This window comes from Catharus ustulatus, chromosome Z (assembly GCF_009819885.2).
Source record: "Catharus ustulatus isolate bCatUst1 chromosome Z, bCatUst1.pri.v2, whole genome shotgun sequence".
NCBI classification, from domain to species: Eukaryota; Metazoa; Chordata; class Aves; order Passeriformes; family Turdidae; genus Catharus; species Catharus ustulatus.
Window position 1 is genome coordinate 21818158 of NC_046262.2, and position 16620 is coordinate 21834777.

Consider the following 16620-nt stretch of genomic DNA (forward strand, 5'->3'; position numbering starts at 1 on the left):
TAGGCAGCCCTAGATTGCTCAGATTGCACCCACAGGCAGTATTCTTCAAAAGCTGATGTTGTGACCAAAAGCAGTAGATTCCTGTGTGCTGCAGAGATGAGTTACTGCAGGACATTGGTGGAAATTTGGTTGCAGCTCTGCTTGTGATGGTACTGTAAGACAGACTTCTCTGGTACCTATACTACACCACTGAGGCATTTCCTCTTCAATTCAACTGGTTTCTACCGAGTTCTTGTCAAGCATCTGGAGTAACTAAACTGCACTATGCTCTTAATTGATTAAAGTGTATTTCAAAATGAATTCTAAGATGCTTTTGGAAGGTATGATCCTATCTGTTAATAAGATTATATTCAGTGTTGCTCTCTGTGTCAGTGCAGCTAATCAAAACCCATGTATCTGTGCCAAATGTAATTAGACTTAGAGAGAGCATTTAAATGATAAGAACATAACTCTCCCCTATCCCAGCTGAAGTGAGTTTGTATAGCTTGCGTCAAAAGAAAGTGCTTTACTGGGCTATAGTGTTCTAGCAACTGTGCTTGCAAAGAAGCCAGACAGAGAGGCAGCATGCTGAGGAGGAACCCAGTGTAAATAATATGAAGAAAGAGTCTGATTTATATCAAAGCACACTACTAGAAGCATAAAGGGTTAATCACTATTGAACTTGTGGTGGGTCTGAGCACGATTGCTTCTGGCATAGCTTATGTTTGAAGATGCAAGAGACAGAAGGGATTTGTAAGGTTTGTGAAGCCATGCTCCTGTTAAGCATTTAAATCTACAATGAGAGTTTTTAGTGAATGACTGAATCTCTCTTCAGTGTCAGGGAAGCTTGGATACTTTTATCTGCATAGGACTGGAGCCTGATGCTTTCTCATTTCTTTAGACATCTGTGATTTGGCATGTTCCTTCACAACATACTTATTACAGTAATTTTCTATGGGGACTTTCGGTTGGTAATGAAAAAAACCCTTAACAGTAAAACTACACTGTGTATTTTCTGCTTTCTCTCACTGCATGTGAGAGTTTTCAGGTAATGCATCTCTTTTTTGGAGATGACTGGGGGAAATGTAAAATGGGTGACAGTGCACAGCCCTTCTGTGGAAACTTTAGGACTGAATATGCATATACAGCATGACCTGAGGTAGGAGGAAGTTGTGCTGCATTCAGAAGGAAGAAATGGAATTGCTTAATAGAACATCTTTGTTCATATTTTTAAGACTGAATGCTTTACCAGTATTTTCCAGTTTCTGTGGGAAGTAGACATACTGCCTGTGGAGCAATTGAGGGAGGTTGGGAGTGAAGTGGTTTGGACAGTGAGACCGCAGTGGGTGTTGGAAAAAAAGTGGAGCTGATCAGACGAGTTCAGTTCTCATTTCAATTTAATTTTTATTGGAAAAAGACACTCCATGTTGCAACACATCTCAGCAGCCCAGAACAGCTTATTTTCCTTATCCTGGCTTATCAGTGTGATTGTATTCTCCTAGCTTCATTCACCTTGTACCAGAAATTTTCCCTCTGAAATGCATTTTCTTTCTGACTGCTTCACTCCTCATTATGTACTCTGCTCAAATTGTGCTCCTGAACACTGATGCAAGGTCTTATTTTGAATCATTTGTCATGTCCTTAATTTTCATGAGGACATGTGGGCTGATGTACTTGATGTGACTATTTGATGATATAATTATAAAGCAGAGAATTCATTTTAGCTTTAGAATAAATACATGATGGTAGATAGGTGGATTTAATGCTACTGAGGTTTTAAAAAATATTAGTATAATCCTTTCTGAGTAGGTGAGCTGATAAAAGCCCATAGTACAGTATGGGAATAATTTTCTTTGGAGGAATGTATCTGATTTTATTCACACAGAAAATTAATAGCTTGAAAATACAGAAAAAAATGTTTGAGAGCAAATTGATTCCTGTATGACTGGAGGAGACTTTCACTCAAATTCCATCCCTGTTTCTACAGGATCTCTAAATCTATGTGTAGAAATTTGTGGTAAGGATATTTTGATATTCTGGTCTATGTGGTTTTTAAACCATTCCCCTTTAATAATACTCTCTGTTGCTTTTTGGAACAGGTTCATAGGTGTGAGGGGAGCAAGCAGGGTTTTGTGAAAGCCATTCTCTCCTAAATTTTACAGTGCTTCTGTAGAAATTCATCATACCTATGATATAAGCAGGCAGTTTTTTACCAAATGCATGGAAAAATGTATTGGAAGAAGTAAGTATTGTAGAACAGTATGTTCATCATAGGTTGGTGTTTGGTGCATGTTTTCTGCCTTTCAAAGTGCCTTTGTTAAGACGGTATAATTTAATGTTGGGGGAGGGAGGCTTTTAAATAAGTTAACTATCCATGCATTGTGAATATTAACAGCAGAGACTGGTGGTGAGATGTGCACTGATTTAAAATCCCTCTCTAAGCAGCCTGTATATGCTGTAAGGCTATCTTAACCCCCCTTGTACTTTAAATACAGGGCACTCAAATACACTTGTTTTCACTGTTTTCATTTTTCACTGTTTTTATTTTCTTAGTTTATAAAACCTGCCCTTTGTTGTCCTAGTGCTCTTGAGGTCACTAACATTTCTTTTCAAAGAGTGTTGAGAGAAGGGTATGGCTGCAGCCTGAGTGCAGTAATAAGACAGTGGGCAGAGCATGAGATAGCCAGATACTCAAAATGTAACATAAATGTGTGTCTGAAACTTCCTGCAGGGATATAGCTGTTGTATTCTCAACAACTTGCTGTAAAGCAAATTTGAGTGATAAAAAAGGGGAACCAGGCAAACCCTGGTTATCCTGTTGTGTTTACATGCCATTCAACATCAGCATATGTCCATATAGCTAGTAAATATGAAGTAAATACCAATAGAGTGGTAATTTTGGACAGGCAAAAGTCAGTGCTGAGCAGAAGTAGCTTAACTAAAATTGCAGTAATTTCGTGATTATAAGCCACACTGTTTTGACTAAAATTTTGGTCCCAACCCAGAAGTGCAGCTTACACTCAGGAGCAGCCAATATATGAACAAAGTTCGGAAATTTGCCAAGCCGCTGAGCTGAGCTTGCGAATTGAGCACCTGCCAGTAAAACCCGCAATTGCGCAATTGTTACAAATCAATTACTCTGTTGCATGACGGGGAGGCGGGCTCCTGCCAGTGGCACGGGGGAAAGGTGGGGGCTCTGAATTGAGCACCTGCCAGTAAACCCCGTGATCGTGTGATTGTTACAAATTGATTACTTTGTTGCACGTGGGTCCTCACTGTGAACAAAAGTGCAGTGAGGTGGTTTATAATCCAGTGCAGCTTGTATATGGACAAAGAAGGAAACGTTGCCGACACCCGGAAGTGTGGCTTTTAATCAGGTGCGACTTGTAATCGTGAAATGTCTCTGGTAGAATTTCAAATGTGTTCTAGGTAGTTGTTTTAATGTTGCCTATGGACAGCAGTGTCTAATCTTATAGTCTGGTAAGATGCACAGCCTGAACTTTCACAGTGTTCAGATTCCCAGGATATCTTTCAAATAAGTATTAAGAAGTCTGAATAGGTCTTGCTAATAGTTACTTACTTGAATTTGATGCAGTCTTCTTACTAGCATCTTTTTGACTGTATTGACTACTTTGTAGGATTTGAATATGTAACATGTTATGCATCTTCAGAACCAGCTTTCTGTTCCAAAGAAGGAGGATCTAATGTTTTCTGTTGGTTTTCTTGGACTGGAGTGCTCAGCCTGTCAGGATGGGAAGCCAGTTCTGTTGGGGGCAGAAAGCCTCCTCATCTACTGCAAATACTTTTGCTTGGAATGAGGTCTGAATGGGGGCTATAAACCCCTCTAGCTGTGGGTACATGTTGTTGTCTAGAGGGTAGCACGGGAAGGGAGCTTGCAAGCCTGGATGCTTCCTGCAGTCCATTTCTGTCCTATTCCCAGCTATCCAGACATGTTAAGGCTGTTAAAGAGCATATCCTTCTCTGCTATTCTTGGTTTACTGCAATATCAATTAGAATGTACAGACTCCTGTCAACTACACATTTCACATACTCTTGTGTTATTTTGGGCCTTTGGAAGCAAAAAATTAGTCTTTGGATAGCTTCTAGAAATGCTTTGTTGATACATGTGTAATTGTTTCCGTGAAGCAAGAGTTGACCATAAGCATGAAAATACTAAATCTTGTACTTCCATGTTGTTTCTTTGTAGTGTTAGTCCTTAAAAATGTCTTCTGGTGTGAAAGAGTCACTTAGCAACAAGAGGGTACCTTGTGAGAGAATGCTGGCAGGGCATTGCTATTAATACTATGAGCTGATGGAGGCTAGTATTTAAACGGTCTTAGCTCTCAAACATAATACTTTTCTGAAGCTGGAATAGCATCTTAACTATGAGTTGAAGACCTAGATGGTACTGTGCTGGTCTGTGCTGCAGCGCTGTCGTACAGTTTCTTCTGAAGCCCTGAAAGCTGTGGAAATGGAGCACATCTTAACTGAAATGACTGTTAATCAGACTGCATGGTGTGGAATGCACAAGCCTCTTCATTGTGGGAGTGACTTGAACAATCATAAAGTTTGAATACCTGGTTAAAAGGGAAAAAAAGATGAGAGAATGGCAGATGCAAAATTCTGTTATGTTAGCTTAAGTGCTAATGTGTAGGAGGGAGCTTAGTGCAAGTATTGATTTTTTTATTTTTTTTCCTTCTATGGTTTAAAAATTTGATGAACCTTAGTTCAGGAAAAAAGAGATTTAAATGTGGTTGGTTACTTTGAAGCGTGGACCTGTTTCAAGAAAGAGCATGCATTTTTACGAGTAACTCACCTAAAAGCCTTGATGGCATCATATCATCTTCAGATGCTTGGATTAATTTGGAATCTAGAACTAAACAATCTCTGGGATCTATCAGTAAGCAGATTAAGTATTTGCTTTTGGTCTTACATGAAAGACTCTTGAAATGGTGGTTTTTTAGAAGTTAGCTGTTGGCGGTTGCTTCCTTTAAAAAAAAGTAATTTTTATTTGGTTTTCAAATTGACCTTGTGAGGTGTCTTAGAAGATGTAAATACAAATATTTGTGATATGCCTGTGTTTGTGAAAGATGAATAGTAACAATTTTTAAGTAAATATTCTTCGTGACCTCAGAACCACTCAGTCTAGGAAATAGCTAAAGGCATAGGCTGTGAGTTACTCAAATGCTTCAGTGTCTGTTGTGAGCATGAATGAGTCTTAATATAATGAAGAAATCAGTTGCATTTCTTGATGCTTTAGGAGTGTATGTACACTTCCAAGGAGCTGTAGATTTGATTAAAGAAACCTTTAAAACAAAGCTCAAAACAATAACTACCCTGAAATATTAAATAGATAGGGAACTAAACATGGAATTCAAAGTCTTCATACAGATGGTACATTGCTGTGGGATTAACTGTAAGCAGAAATGGGCTTTGTTGTGCAATCTCGTCAGTGTTTCTGGTGACCTTGACTCATTCCTTTAAGTGGACAAAAAGGATGAAAGAGTCAGATACGCAGGTGATGCGTAGATTTTCTGGCTGAGTAGTCTCAGTACATGAACTGTAAAAATATAAGACTTAGACGTGCTTGGCTTCCTAAAAAATTGTAGTGAGAATCAGGGTTTAAATGTTACAGAAAAAAAATTGAATTATTTTTAAAATGATGACACCATGCCACTGCAGCAGTTACAGGAGAAGGATAGTTGTAAAACTTTTTCTACTTTGTATGCTTGCATGCCTTGCTTTTTTGTACTTTCTTAGTATTTACTTACAAGTGTTTTGTCTTGTTTTTGTAGATTTAATCAAATGTTGAGACATTAGATGTATTGTCAAGACAAGGCAGCTAAAATATTTTGTGGGTGTTATGACAGGAACTCAGTCTGAAGAACAAGGATCTGTATTTCCGCTTAACTTCGAAGTCAGTGTAAATGAATGCACCTTTTATAAACAGGATAATTTAATTTTTTTTTCCTCTCTGGCGTTGATAAATTTGTTTGTTATTATTTCCTGGACTGGGCAGTGGTTTACAGTTTGTTGATAGTGCAGTGCCATCTAGTGACTGCTGACATGGATGTGGGGAAAGCTTGTCAAAGAAAAGCATTTGAAGAGCCCGTCGCTGTCTGGAATAGGCTTCCAGATCAGGTGGTTCACAACTGCAGAGATGCTGCTTATGGAAGGTTTGACTAAGTGGAACTATGATCCCTTGTATCTTGAGAGGGGACCTCTGTGAAAAATGTTCTTTGTGTGAGAGTGGTTGGAGATGCTGTGAACTGTTCAAGAGGAGGATGGCTTTCTTACACAGTCAGATACAAGACTGGCATTTGCAAAATTTTTGTTTTCAGTTAACGAATTAGTTACTGTAAGATCTTTGGGATTTTTTTTCCCCCAAATGCTGTTATAATCTTTAGTGAAAGGTAACTTAGATTTTTCTTTCAGTGAAGATAACCATTTAAACAGTATGGGTATGTATTTTTTTCTGTTTCTTTGCAGCTTGATCATATATTATCACCTCCACCTATGCCTTTCCGAAAATCCAGCAGTCCTGAAGTGTCTTCTGGCCTTGGAAAGTCTCCTAAATTTAAGAGGCAGCTGAGTGAAGATGGGAGACAGCTCAGAAGAGGAAGCCTTGGAGGAGCCCTGACTGGTGAGTTTGGGGCATGTGTAGTATCTCCTGGATTGGCACTTGTGGAGCTGATGGCACCTTGACCTTTGGTGTTTGCCTTGTGGCTGAACTCTTTGGGGAAGGTGTGAGCTCCACCTGGAGTTTCCATAAGTGAGGTCCCTGACTGTCAGTGAGATGGGTCATGTTTGAGGTGCTGCCTCTAGGGGCTGCTGAGAGGTGGCCAAGCACAGCCTGAAAATCACCCCTTTCTTGAGATTTGCGTGACTGTGGCATTTATCTTGCTGACTCATGTGCATCCATCCATGGGATCACCTGCATCTTGTTTCCTCAAGGAGTTGAAATGCTTGGCTATTGCCTTTAGAGATGATTTCTTTAAAGAAAATGCAATTTGGCATAATTGATGTGTTGGAATACTCACAGGGGAGGAACAACATTACAAACTAGCCACAAGCTGTGGACTGCAGCTTCTCCTCTGTGAAGTCATGCAGAGGTGGCAGGATGCCTGAGGAGGGCTCAGGCCCTCCCTGTCCTGGTAGCATCTTCTAGATAGATGCTTCTAGGTGCAGGTATTGTGACTGTACTGGTACCTCCGTGGCAGTGATGGTCACTGAAGGGTGATTTGTTTTGATTATGGAGTAAATTGAATATAAATAAAATAGGAACTTTTTGTATTTCTAGAAAAATAATTTTTAAATTCACTAGAATTTTAATTAAATATATTCCTAAAGTGCATAATAGGTAATAGAGGAATGTGTTGTACTTGGTGAGAGGGATAATAGATTGCAGTAAATTTACTGGAAGATAGAAATTTCACAGAGTAACATAACCTGCTGAATTGGAAGGACCCACAAGGATCATGAAGTCCCTCTCCTGGCCCTGCACAGCACCATCCCAGGGAGTCACACCACGTGCCTGGGAGCATTGTCCAAACACATCTTGAACTCTGTCAAGGTTGGTGCTGTGACCACTTTTCTGGGGAGCCTGTTCCAGTGTCCAGTCTCCTCTGGGTGAAGAATCTTTTCCAAATATCCAACCTAAACCTCCCCTGACAACTTCAGGCCATTTCCTTGGGTCCTGTCACTGCTCACTAGAGGTAAGAGATCACTGCCTGCCCCTCCTCTTCCCCTCATGAGAAAGTTGTTTTATCTGTCTCAGTGATGTCGATTGATACTAGAATTAAGTACCTGAAATGTAGGTTAGAGGAAGTTGAAATGGTGTTTATTTGAGATAGGACTGTCCTCTGTCTCTAAATTCTATGAATTGTTCAGAGTTGTTTTTTACTTGCGGATGAAAAATGGTTCCACAGTGGATAGAGCTGACTCTTCTCCAGTGAGTGTCCAAAAAGTACTTTTAGAGTATTTGCTTTTTTCAGTTTTCTCCTACCCTTTGCCTGACCTTTCCCTGGAAGAAGCTCCAAGAAGTTATAGCAATACCTGTCTTTGTATTCACCGTCTTAAAATCACCTACATGGCTTTTGGTAAACAACAAATAATTTTGTTCTGAGGAACCTTGAGGAACCTAAAGAACAACAAAAAAAAAAACTATCTCACACTTTATGTGAAGGAACAATATATACTACTACAGGAATTGTTTATCACATAATTGTTGCTCTGATTTTTAGTGTCACCAGGGTAACATCTGTCATTTCCCTTGCAACTTCATTTTTATCATGAGTTGTTGTGAAGCCTTCAGAAACAGTGTAGGAGTATTTGTGATCCATCTGGGCTTTCATGAAAAGTAAGTGACATACAGCAAGCAAGTGTCAATTTTGGTAGCCATTTCAGTATAGCTCTGAAAACTTGGAGTGTAAACTAAACTACTCTTTTACTGAGACCAAAAACTGCCAGCAGGAGCTGGTGTGGTTTTTAAATTTTGTTTTTGTCTAACTTTACAGTGGAGTGGTGGTCTTTAAAAACTGATCTTTGCCATATAAGCTGTGCAGATGAAGAGGAAGAAGACAGCCTAATCAAAAACAAACATAGCAATTGTACTCTGCTCCCATAGTTTCTAGTCTTTATCTCTGTGCTTGAATTATTGCTTGAGGCCTTTAGAAAGGGAAATAGATAAGCTTTTTGTCTGCATGCAATATGTTGTGCAGGGTTTCATGTCAGAATTTGGGAACATAGTGTGCAATGGTGTTAAACTGCTTTATTACCAATGCACTTTAAATGAACCTGAATACCCTAGGGTGTTGGTATCTTAAAATAATTTAAATATCTTAACAGCTTTCATGATACGGATTAAATTAATCAAACTCATTCGGATGACAGAAAGTCCTTTATATTCTTTAGGGATTTTTTAAAAAGTGTTTTAAAGAAACCACTGCAGATGGAGAACTAATTCCTAGAGTTATTTCAAATGTTCAGTAATTTGAAGTTAATAATTTCAGTGTTGCTTTGGTCATGTCTTTACGTACCTTTTTTAACACACTGAAGGGTTTTTTTTTTTTTTAAATGATTCTTTAATGCTTAAGAGTGGTATGCCACTCTAGTTTAAAACTACAAGAATCACGGTGTCATTAAAAAAAGGGAAAAAGGGAGGCACAAGAAATCCTTCTTTTAAAAAGGTGAGCTGACAAGTCCTTGGAAGGGTATAACTTCTGTGCTCGCACATTCCCTCCCAAATTTCTATGTAAGGCTTAATGTTTTTGAAAAAATATTCCTGGTCCATAAAGGGAGAAAAACCATGATATTTAGTAATGATAATGGTAATAATAATAATGATCTTTAATATCACTATTATTGATTACTGTCTTACTTTATACTTTCTTCTCATTTGTTACTTTTAATGAACCTCTAAGTGCTAGCTTAACAGTGGGTATGAGTTCATTGGAAAATATTTCAGAAAAGTATCTTTTAAATTATTTAGAGTTCAGTCTCTGCCTCTGTTGTTAAAAAATGTGCACCTCCTAAAATACAGTAGGTGGGGGTAAGTGAAGAAAGAGACAAGACTCATAGCTTGCAAATTTGCAGCATATTCTTAGGCTGATGTGTGTTGCTCACTCCAAATGTTAGAAAGGTGAATTGCGCTTTGTACTTTGCTTTCCCTTTCCTTTGACTGTTGCAAACAGTATTATTGAACCATAGAGCATAAGCAGTATTAACAATGAAAACAAAACGAAATTTATTTGTTTATATAAAACAGAATAGTTCAATTCCTGTAGGGCTGAATATTAATAGAAGTAAATAGATAGGGGTTTTATCTCCAGGAATAGATCCCAAATGAATGACTTTATTGAGCTTTACAGGGGGGAATGATATTGTGCAGGACATATGAGAAGAAATAAAATCTATATTGCTGCAGTATATTGAATGAGACTTGCAAAACCTGAAAGATTACAGTTACTGAGAAGCTACTATACTGAATTGGCTCAAGTAAATTGCAAAACTTTTTATATATGAGTACGAGAAAAATTGAGAATGATGTACTGGGTCATCAGTACGTCATGATGTATTGGACATGATGACTGGGGAGAAGAGGGCTGAAAACCTGTAGAGATGGGATATAATCTGGAAATATTTTTGACACAGCTTCAGGGAAACTAGAACCAAATTTTTTCCCCTGAGTTGCACAGTTTTAAGCAATCCAGCAATGACATCTTTTCAGTGACAAGCAAAAGATGCTTTTCAAAGTAGCAGAAAAGTGAAATCAATATTTTTGAAAATAAATCTACTATTGCATTCTGTTGAAAATTGCTATGCAGCCATTGATTAAAGTTTGTCCAATAAAAGAAATGAATAGTGGTTCCTGGAGACACCATGCTTCTACATTTTGGAAAATGCCTTTCAATATAATTGTTGCAACAGTATTGCTTTCCTTAATCTTCATTGCCCAGGAAGAAGACTTCTGGAAAAACAAAGACTGTGTTTGGAATGAAAATAGCATGTGGCCTGCTATTAATCTAGCAAATCTCCCTTAATAGTTCTTGTTGTGAAGTCCTAACACTCCTGTTTAATAGAAAGGCAAGATTAAAGATAGTATTTCATAACTGTGGTTGATAAACATAAGCATTCATGAGCTAAAACAATCTCAGAGTTGAAGAACTTGAATGTAATTGAAGACTAATTAATTTTTTAATTTGGAAGGTCGTGTTTCCAACAGGTTATAAAGTTTTGGGTAACCTGGTCACTTTACACTATAATCTGTATTTGCCTTTTTCTCTTCTGCTGTGTCCTAACTTCTTTCCTGCTCCAGATTCCCCCTTTCCTGCATGAACACATTCTCATAACAGTGCTTGCCACACCCTTTGTCTGGGAAGTAAACTGGATCTTTTGAGGTTGTGCTTGTGCCACAGAGCGTAAAACACAATCCTTGTACAGATGTTGAACTGCAGGATCAGCCCTGCCACAAAGCTGAGCTGTAGCTGCCTGTTTCATAGCCCTAGGTTAGATAGAGAGGGAAAGGAGGGTTGCTTCAGTGGGGCTACTAGTCCCCTCTGGGTGCAGGGGCATTGGAAGTGTGCTACAATTGAGAGGAAAGTATGGCTAGGTGAGATGAGCTCTGTTATTCTTGGGACTATAGACATCTGTTTAATGCACATGTATTTAAATGCCTCTTGCTGTAGCCTTGGATTGCCTTCTTAAGGATTTCTAATGGTATACTGACTGGGACTTTAAAACTTGTTTTGAATCAGGAGAAAATATGTTTAATTAAAAAGCTGCTTTTCTGTGGTGGCTGGTTTTCTTGATCTCCACAAACTTCAAAGGGCTGTCTATAGTCAAAGGGTTTTTGGCTTAAATTGTCTACAGATTTTAGTTTGCTGTGTTCTGAGATGCTTAAATAGAATCCATAGCAGAAGGTAATGTGAAAGGATGAGAAATTAAATGAGCTTTTACCGTGGAGAGGGTTAACCTAGCAAATCACTTGGACAAGCAAAACAAATTGCCCTTATTTTCATGTCCCGCTGCTGCTCCTTGCTTTGCCCCGAGATGGGCCGTGCAACCCTGTTCTGTCTTCTCAGTTGCTGTGCAGCATTTGAAAATTGCTATCTCCCTTTCTACTCCTGAATGATGTGAGAATGTATTTCTGGGAACAGACCATAATTTGGAGAGTGCTGCAGCTAACTCAGTTGTTTCTATACTGTACTGACAAGCTCTGCCATTATATATAAAGTAAAAATACACTTTAGCTACCTGTAGTTTGAACTTCTTATATTGTCTACTGTTATCTCATCAATAGTTGGAAAAGACTTCCTGGTGGGCTAATTGTGTCTAACTGTGGTAGGGCTGTTATCTGCTAGGCATACATTGATTTTAGAGAAGTACAGGTAACATAACACATGACAATTTCATTTTACAGAATCTTTAATCCAGGATCCTAAAGCACTCTACATTAGTAAAATTGGTTCATGTTCTTCTGTTCACATATTTGTTGTCTACAGATCATGAAGAGCTGAAACCAAAAAAATTTGTGATTTTTATATTTTTCTTTAATGTTCTTGCTTTGATCAGCTTTCCACCTCTGAGTCATCAGTTATCTAAATATGCTCAGCAATTGTAGTTATTCCCCATATAATTAATCAGTGGTTGATTTGAAATGAATTTGGGAATTCTCAGTCTGTTTTTTGCTTCAGAGATTCATCACTCTGCTAACACTAATTAGCAGAAAGATCAACAGCTTTATGGACCATGAAAAACAAGCTGTTCTCTTATCCATGGGTTTGCATGTGCTGGCAAGACTTGGAAGAGGAGGCTTTCCCTGTTCATACAGTGGAGCAATTGGCAGTAGCAGAATTTTCACAAACATTAGGCTGTATAAATTATTGCTAAGATTGTTGAAAATGGAGATTAGCTCATCAAGTCTTACAGTGTCAGCTCTTTGGTACAACTTGGTAAATAGGGAAAATTGAACTTGTACAATCATGTGACTTGTACTTTGAAACCTCTTTGGGGATGGGACCCGAAACATAATACACAACTGCTTGTCATAATGATGATGTGATTAGTTTAATGGCAGCATTTAAAAATTAAATTTGTTAATGATAGCCTCTTGGTGTAGATAAGAGGAAGTGTTCTGTATTTCCTGTGTACATAATCAAAATTTCTTCCTGTTATGGAAGAAATTATACATATTTACAGGAATATATGAATACAATACATGATAGCACCACTCCAAAAAAGCCCTGTGATTTCACAGCTGTCTCTGGGGATACAGCTTGGTGAACTCTGTTGCCCTGTCCCTAGCCCCAGAAGCTGGGGCACTGTAGGATGCAGGGTAAGAATGATTGCCAGTGCCAAAGCTCTATCAAATGTGCCTTTTAATAAGAAATTTTAGTTCCTGCATTTTCTTCCCTTCTCATATCAGAGCAGAAGTATTTCAAAATGGCTTTCATTGTGATGCATGTCAGGACTAGATGTACCCAGTTTGGAAAGCCTTTTCATCTGCAGCTGCCTGAGCACTCTCGCCAGCAGCAGCAGAGGGAGAGTAACAGCCCAGCATGGGTGCTAACACCTGGGCTCTGGGCTACCAAGGTGGGAAGGTTCAGCAGCCGTGTGTGCATGATTACAAACACAACATGCTTCATTCATTCACTGCCTACCCACAGCATATCTGGCTCTCTTTTCAGTTGCCTTCCTCAAAGGTTTCCTTAAAGCACCATGTCACGTGTTAAACTTATTCCAGAATTATAGAAAGAGATAGAAGCAATCTATTCTATAATTACATGGCTGAGGAAATGCCGTGTGGAGGGGTTTTTGTTTATTTTTTTAATGCATTCAGTACAAAGCTGTCTTCTCCAGATGAAGTAAATACATTCTGCTATGAAATATGCATTTTTAGATGGTTCTTGATGCGCTAGTGTTTGAGATGGCATTAGGTTATATTTGTCATTGTCAGTTACCTTCATCATTTAAAGCTTCAATCAGCCTGCATAGTGGAGTTGATTTTTTACTTCCCTGTGCGCCTAGCAAGATAATTTCCATATTCTTTGACATGTCTGGAGTCTGCACCATGTAATAGTCTGAGATGAGAACAGAAGATATTGTATTCCTGTCTCATTATTTTGCCTTTAACTCCTCAATTGCTGCTTAATCGTGCTTGTATCATCAGAACATGAGAAGTTGATTGTTGTTGAGATCAAAGCAAACTGTAGCAGTAGAGTGCCTAATTAGCAGATATGTTTGCAAGCTGCCAATTTTGAAGGAGGGAGAAATAGAGTTTAACCCTCTTTGGGACACTTAAAAAAACAGCTTGAAAATTGTTGAGAGTAATTGGTCATAGTGGAAAAACAAAAAGTGGAGAAAATTAATATTCATGTTAATTTCTGAAGTTTGAGTTGTAGCTCCTTAAGAAGTACCCTAAGAGACGTTGAATTAGCTGGCTCAAGTATACTTAGCAGTGTAACTGTAGAAGCACAGATGAAAGAACTTGCCTTGACTTACCTACATGCTGTATTTAATCAGCTGATTAACTAAATCGGAGGTCTTTGAGGCTGCAGTCCTGTTACCTGAGTTCATTAGTGCAAAACTGACTGCTGCATATTTATAACTAAACTATAATTGCACATCAAGAACACAGGATTTATACTCCTGGAGGCTTAAGTCATCCTGTTTTTTCCCTGTGGTCTCTCTCCAGTGGTTGTTCTAAAGCATATGATTTCACCACATACTTGCTTTCTCTAAGTCAGTTGCTTTAACATAACTTGAATGTACAGATAGAGAAATATTTGAGAACAGGGAAAAAAAACACTTCCTGTACTTAGTCCTTAGAATGAAGGTTGACAACTTGAGTGGAAAGATTTATTGATGTTTTCCAGCGAAACAGGAGCAGGATTTTCTATTGGGAGACTTTACCATTTGAAAAATTGCTATAAGCATGTAGTGATGTAATTATGGGGCATAACAACATATACGTGAGAGGAAAGAAAGGGTCACAGTGGGTGCTGTAGAGAAAATAGCGTGTTAACACATCATTTCATGTTGTCTTAATGTCAATTATGTGTTGCTGGGCATATTCTTCATAGTGCAGTGGGTGATTTTTGTTTCTTACTATAAATTCTGTCAGCATAACCTCAAATGTTGAGCTGCTGGAGAGCTGTGGGCCAAGAGTAGTCTCCACTGATTAAAGCAGTTGTTGAACTGAGCAATAATGAATTTTTGCGGTCCTTTGTGTTCTAGGCAGTTTTGTTGTAAGTCTGCCAGTAGCAGCTTTCTCTGACCAATTGGTGTGCAGGATTCCTATTTTTGCAAAGGGAACTCTTTGAAACTCTGTATGGTGAAAGGAACTCTGTCCCATTATCACTTTCATGTGGTCTAGTGGGCTTTTTGTGGCATCATGTGGGCAGTGTGTATCTTGAATATCTGTTTTTCCTAATGTTATCAGAGTTACAGAACTGGACCTTAAGATTTCTAGAGCAGGTATAAGCTGTAGAAAAGGATGAAAGGGATGGGATAAAACCTGTGTATTATGTTTGTATTATAGAATGGACTGGCAGTTTATGAGTATTGGAACTGTGTGTTAGGATTATGGGAAAAGGACCTATTTGTTGTTAAGATAAAAAAAGGAAGCAGTAGAGTGTTCTATCTCTGAGCTCACTGATAAATATTGCCAACTAATTATTTTGCTGAGTTGTATTTCAGTAGAGTTGTGAGGTAAGGAAGTAGTATCACAAATTACAACTGCAATTGGTAGGGTGCTTTTATCAAGTAGTTGTTGTTGTCACTGGTTGGCTAACAGTGCTATTGAGTTAGGTATTTTTGGTATGGAAAATTTAAAAAAACCAACCAACCAACCAAACCAAACCGAAACCCCCCAAACCTATCTTTATCCTGCAAGTCTAATTAAAGATTGGGGAGATTGCTGGTGTTCTCAAATGGATTTCAAATATTATATTGCTGTCACAGTACTTCAAGAATAGATTGCAAATAGTCAATATAACTTCAGCAAATATCTGTTAGCAAAGGAACTCTGAGGAATTTCCTTATCAGCAAAATTTTGTACTGTCTTTGAAATGAATTTCAGTGAGAGAATATTGTTCCAAGCATGAAACATTATTTCTGGGATGTGGTGACTTATTCCTGGTAATTGATTTATTAACAGGCTTGATTCTGCACACCTTTGTATTTAATGGAGGCTTCATTTTCTTTTCATATATATGTATTTTTAGTTTGTGGTCCAGGACTGGATGTGTCCTTTTCCAGTTCCAATTCTGCCAATGCTAGTGAAATTTTAAGGCAGGTCTACTGCTGGATTTTGTGGGTTTTTAAAGTTCATAATCTAACTTCAAATTTTTGCGTTTGGTGGACCACATTTATTTCATGCATTGCCAGCTGATCATAGAACCATAGAATATCCAGAGCTGGAAGGGACCCACAAGGATCAGTGAGTCCGACTCCTGACCCTGCTCAGGATGACCCAGAAAATCAGACCATGTGCCTGAGAGTGCTACTGCTTCACCTGATTTTAGAAAGTGAAGCAAATATAGAGCATTTAGGACATTTATAGTACATCAAAAAGTGAAAAAACTATAGTGAGTGGAATAGGAGTTTTTACACAGGCTTCTTCTACAGTAACAAAAGAAATTGTAATTGAGCAAATTGTAATTATAGGCTTACCTGAATAATGTTATGTTTAGGGGGTAAATTGTCTGAAAGGAAAATTTCACCTCCTGCATCGGACTGGAAAAGTGGCATTGTTCATTGACTTCAACCATGTGTAGCTGAATTGTATGCAAAACATGCTCTTTTAACTTCTGTGCAATAGCTAAGATACTGATAATTTTTTTTTAATGTTGTTGGTTATTTGAATTTTAAGTAAAACTTGTTGATGCAGCTACAATAGAATAAGGCAAAATATTGAAAAGTTTCCTAATGATGACTTCAAATCCATCCGTTTATTTACTTTCTGGTTAACAGCTTCTGGGAGTGATGGGCTTTAATTCCATCACTCCTCCCTGCCCTGACATGTGAAAATAGACCCTAAAATTTGCAGTGTCCCCATCATTTCCTAGAGCTGGGATGTCTGCAGGAGTTCAGTTTAAAGCAGTAAAGACAGGTGCCCTAACTTGAACCTAGTGAATACTG

At 38.3% G+C, this 16620-nt stretch overlaps 1 protein-coding gene across 7 annotated transcripts in view; it reads left to right on the forward strand.

The window, feature by feature from the left end:
* Positions 1 to 16620, forward strand: part of MAST4 (microtubule associated serine/threonine kinase family member 4) — a 290337-nt gene that overhangs the window by 54354 nt on the left and 219363 nt on the right. For all 7 annotated transcript variants that reach the window (XM_033085236.2, XM_033085235.2, XM_033085237.2 and 4 more), the window contains exon 2: positions 6469 to 6622. In XM_033085236.2, coding sequence (XP_032941127.1) covers positions 6469 to 6622 — 154 coding nt within the window. The remainder of the gene's footprint in view (positions 1 to 6468; positions 6623 to 16620) is intronic.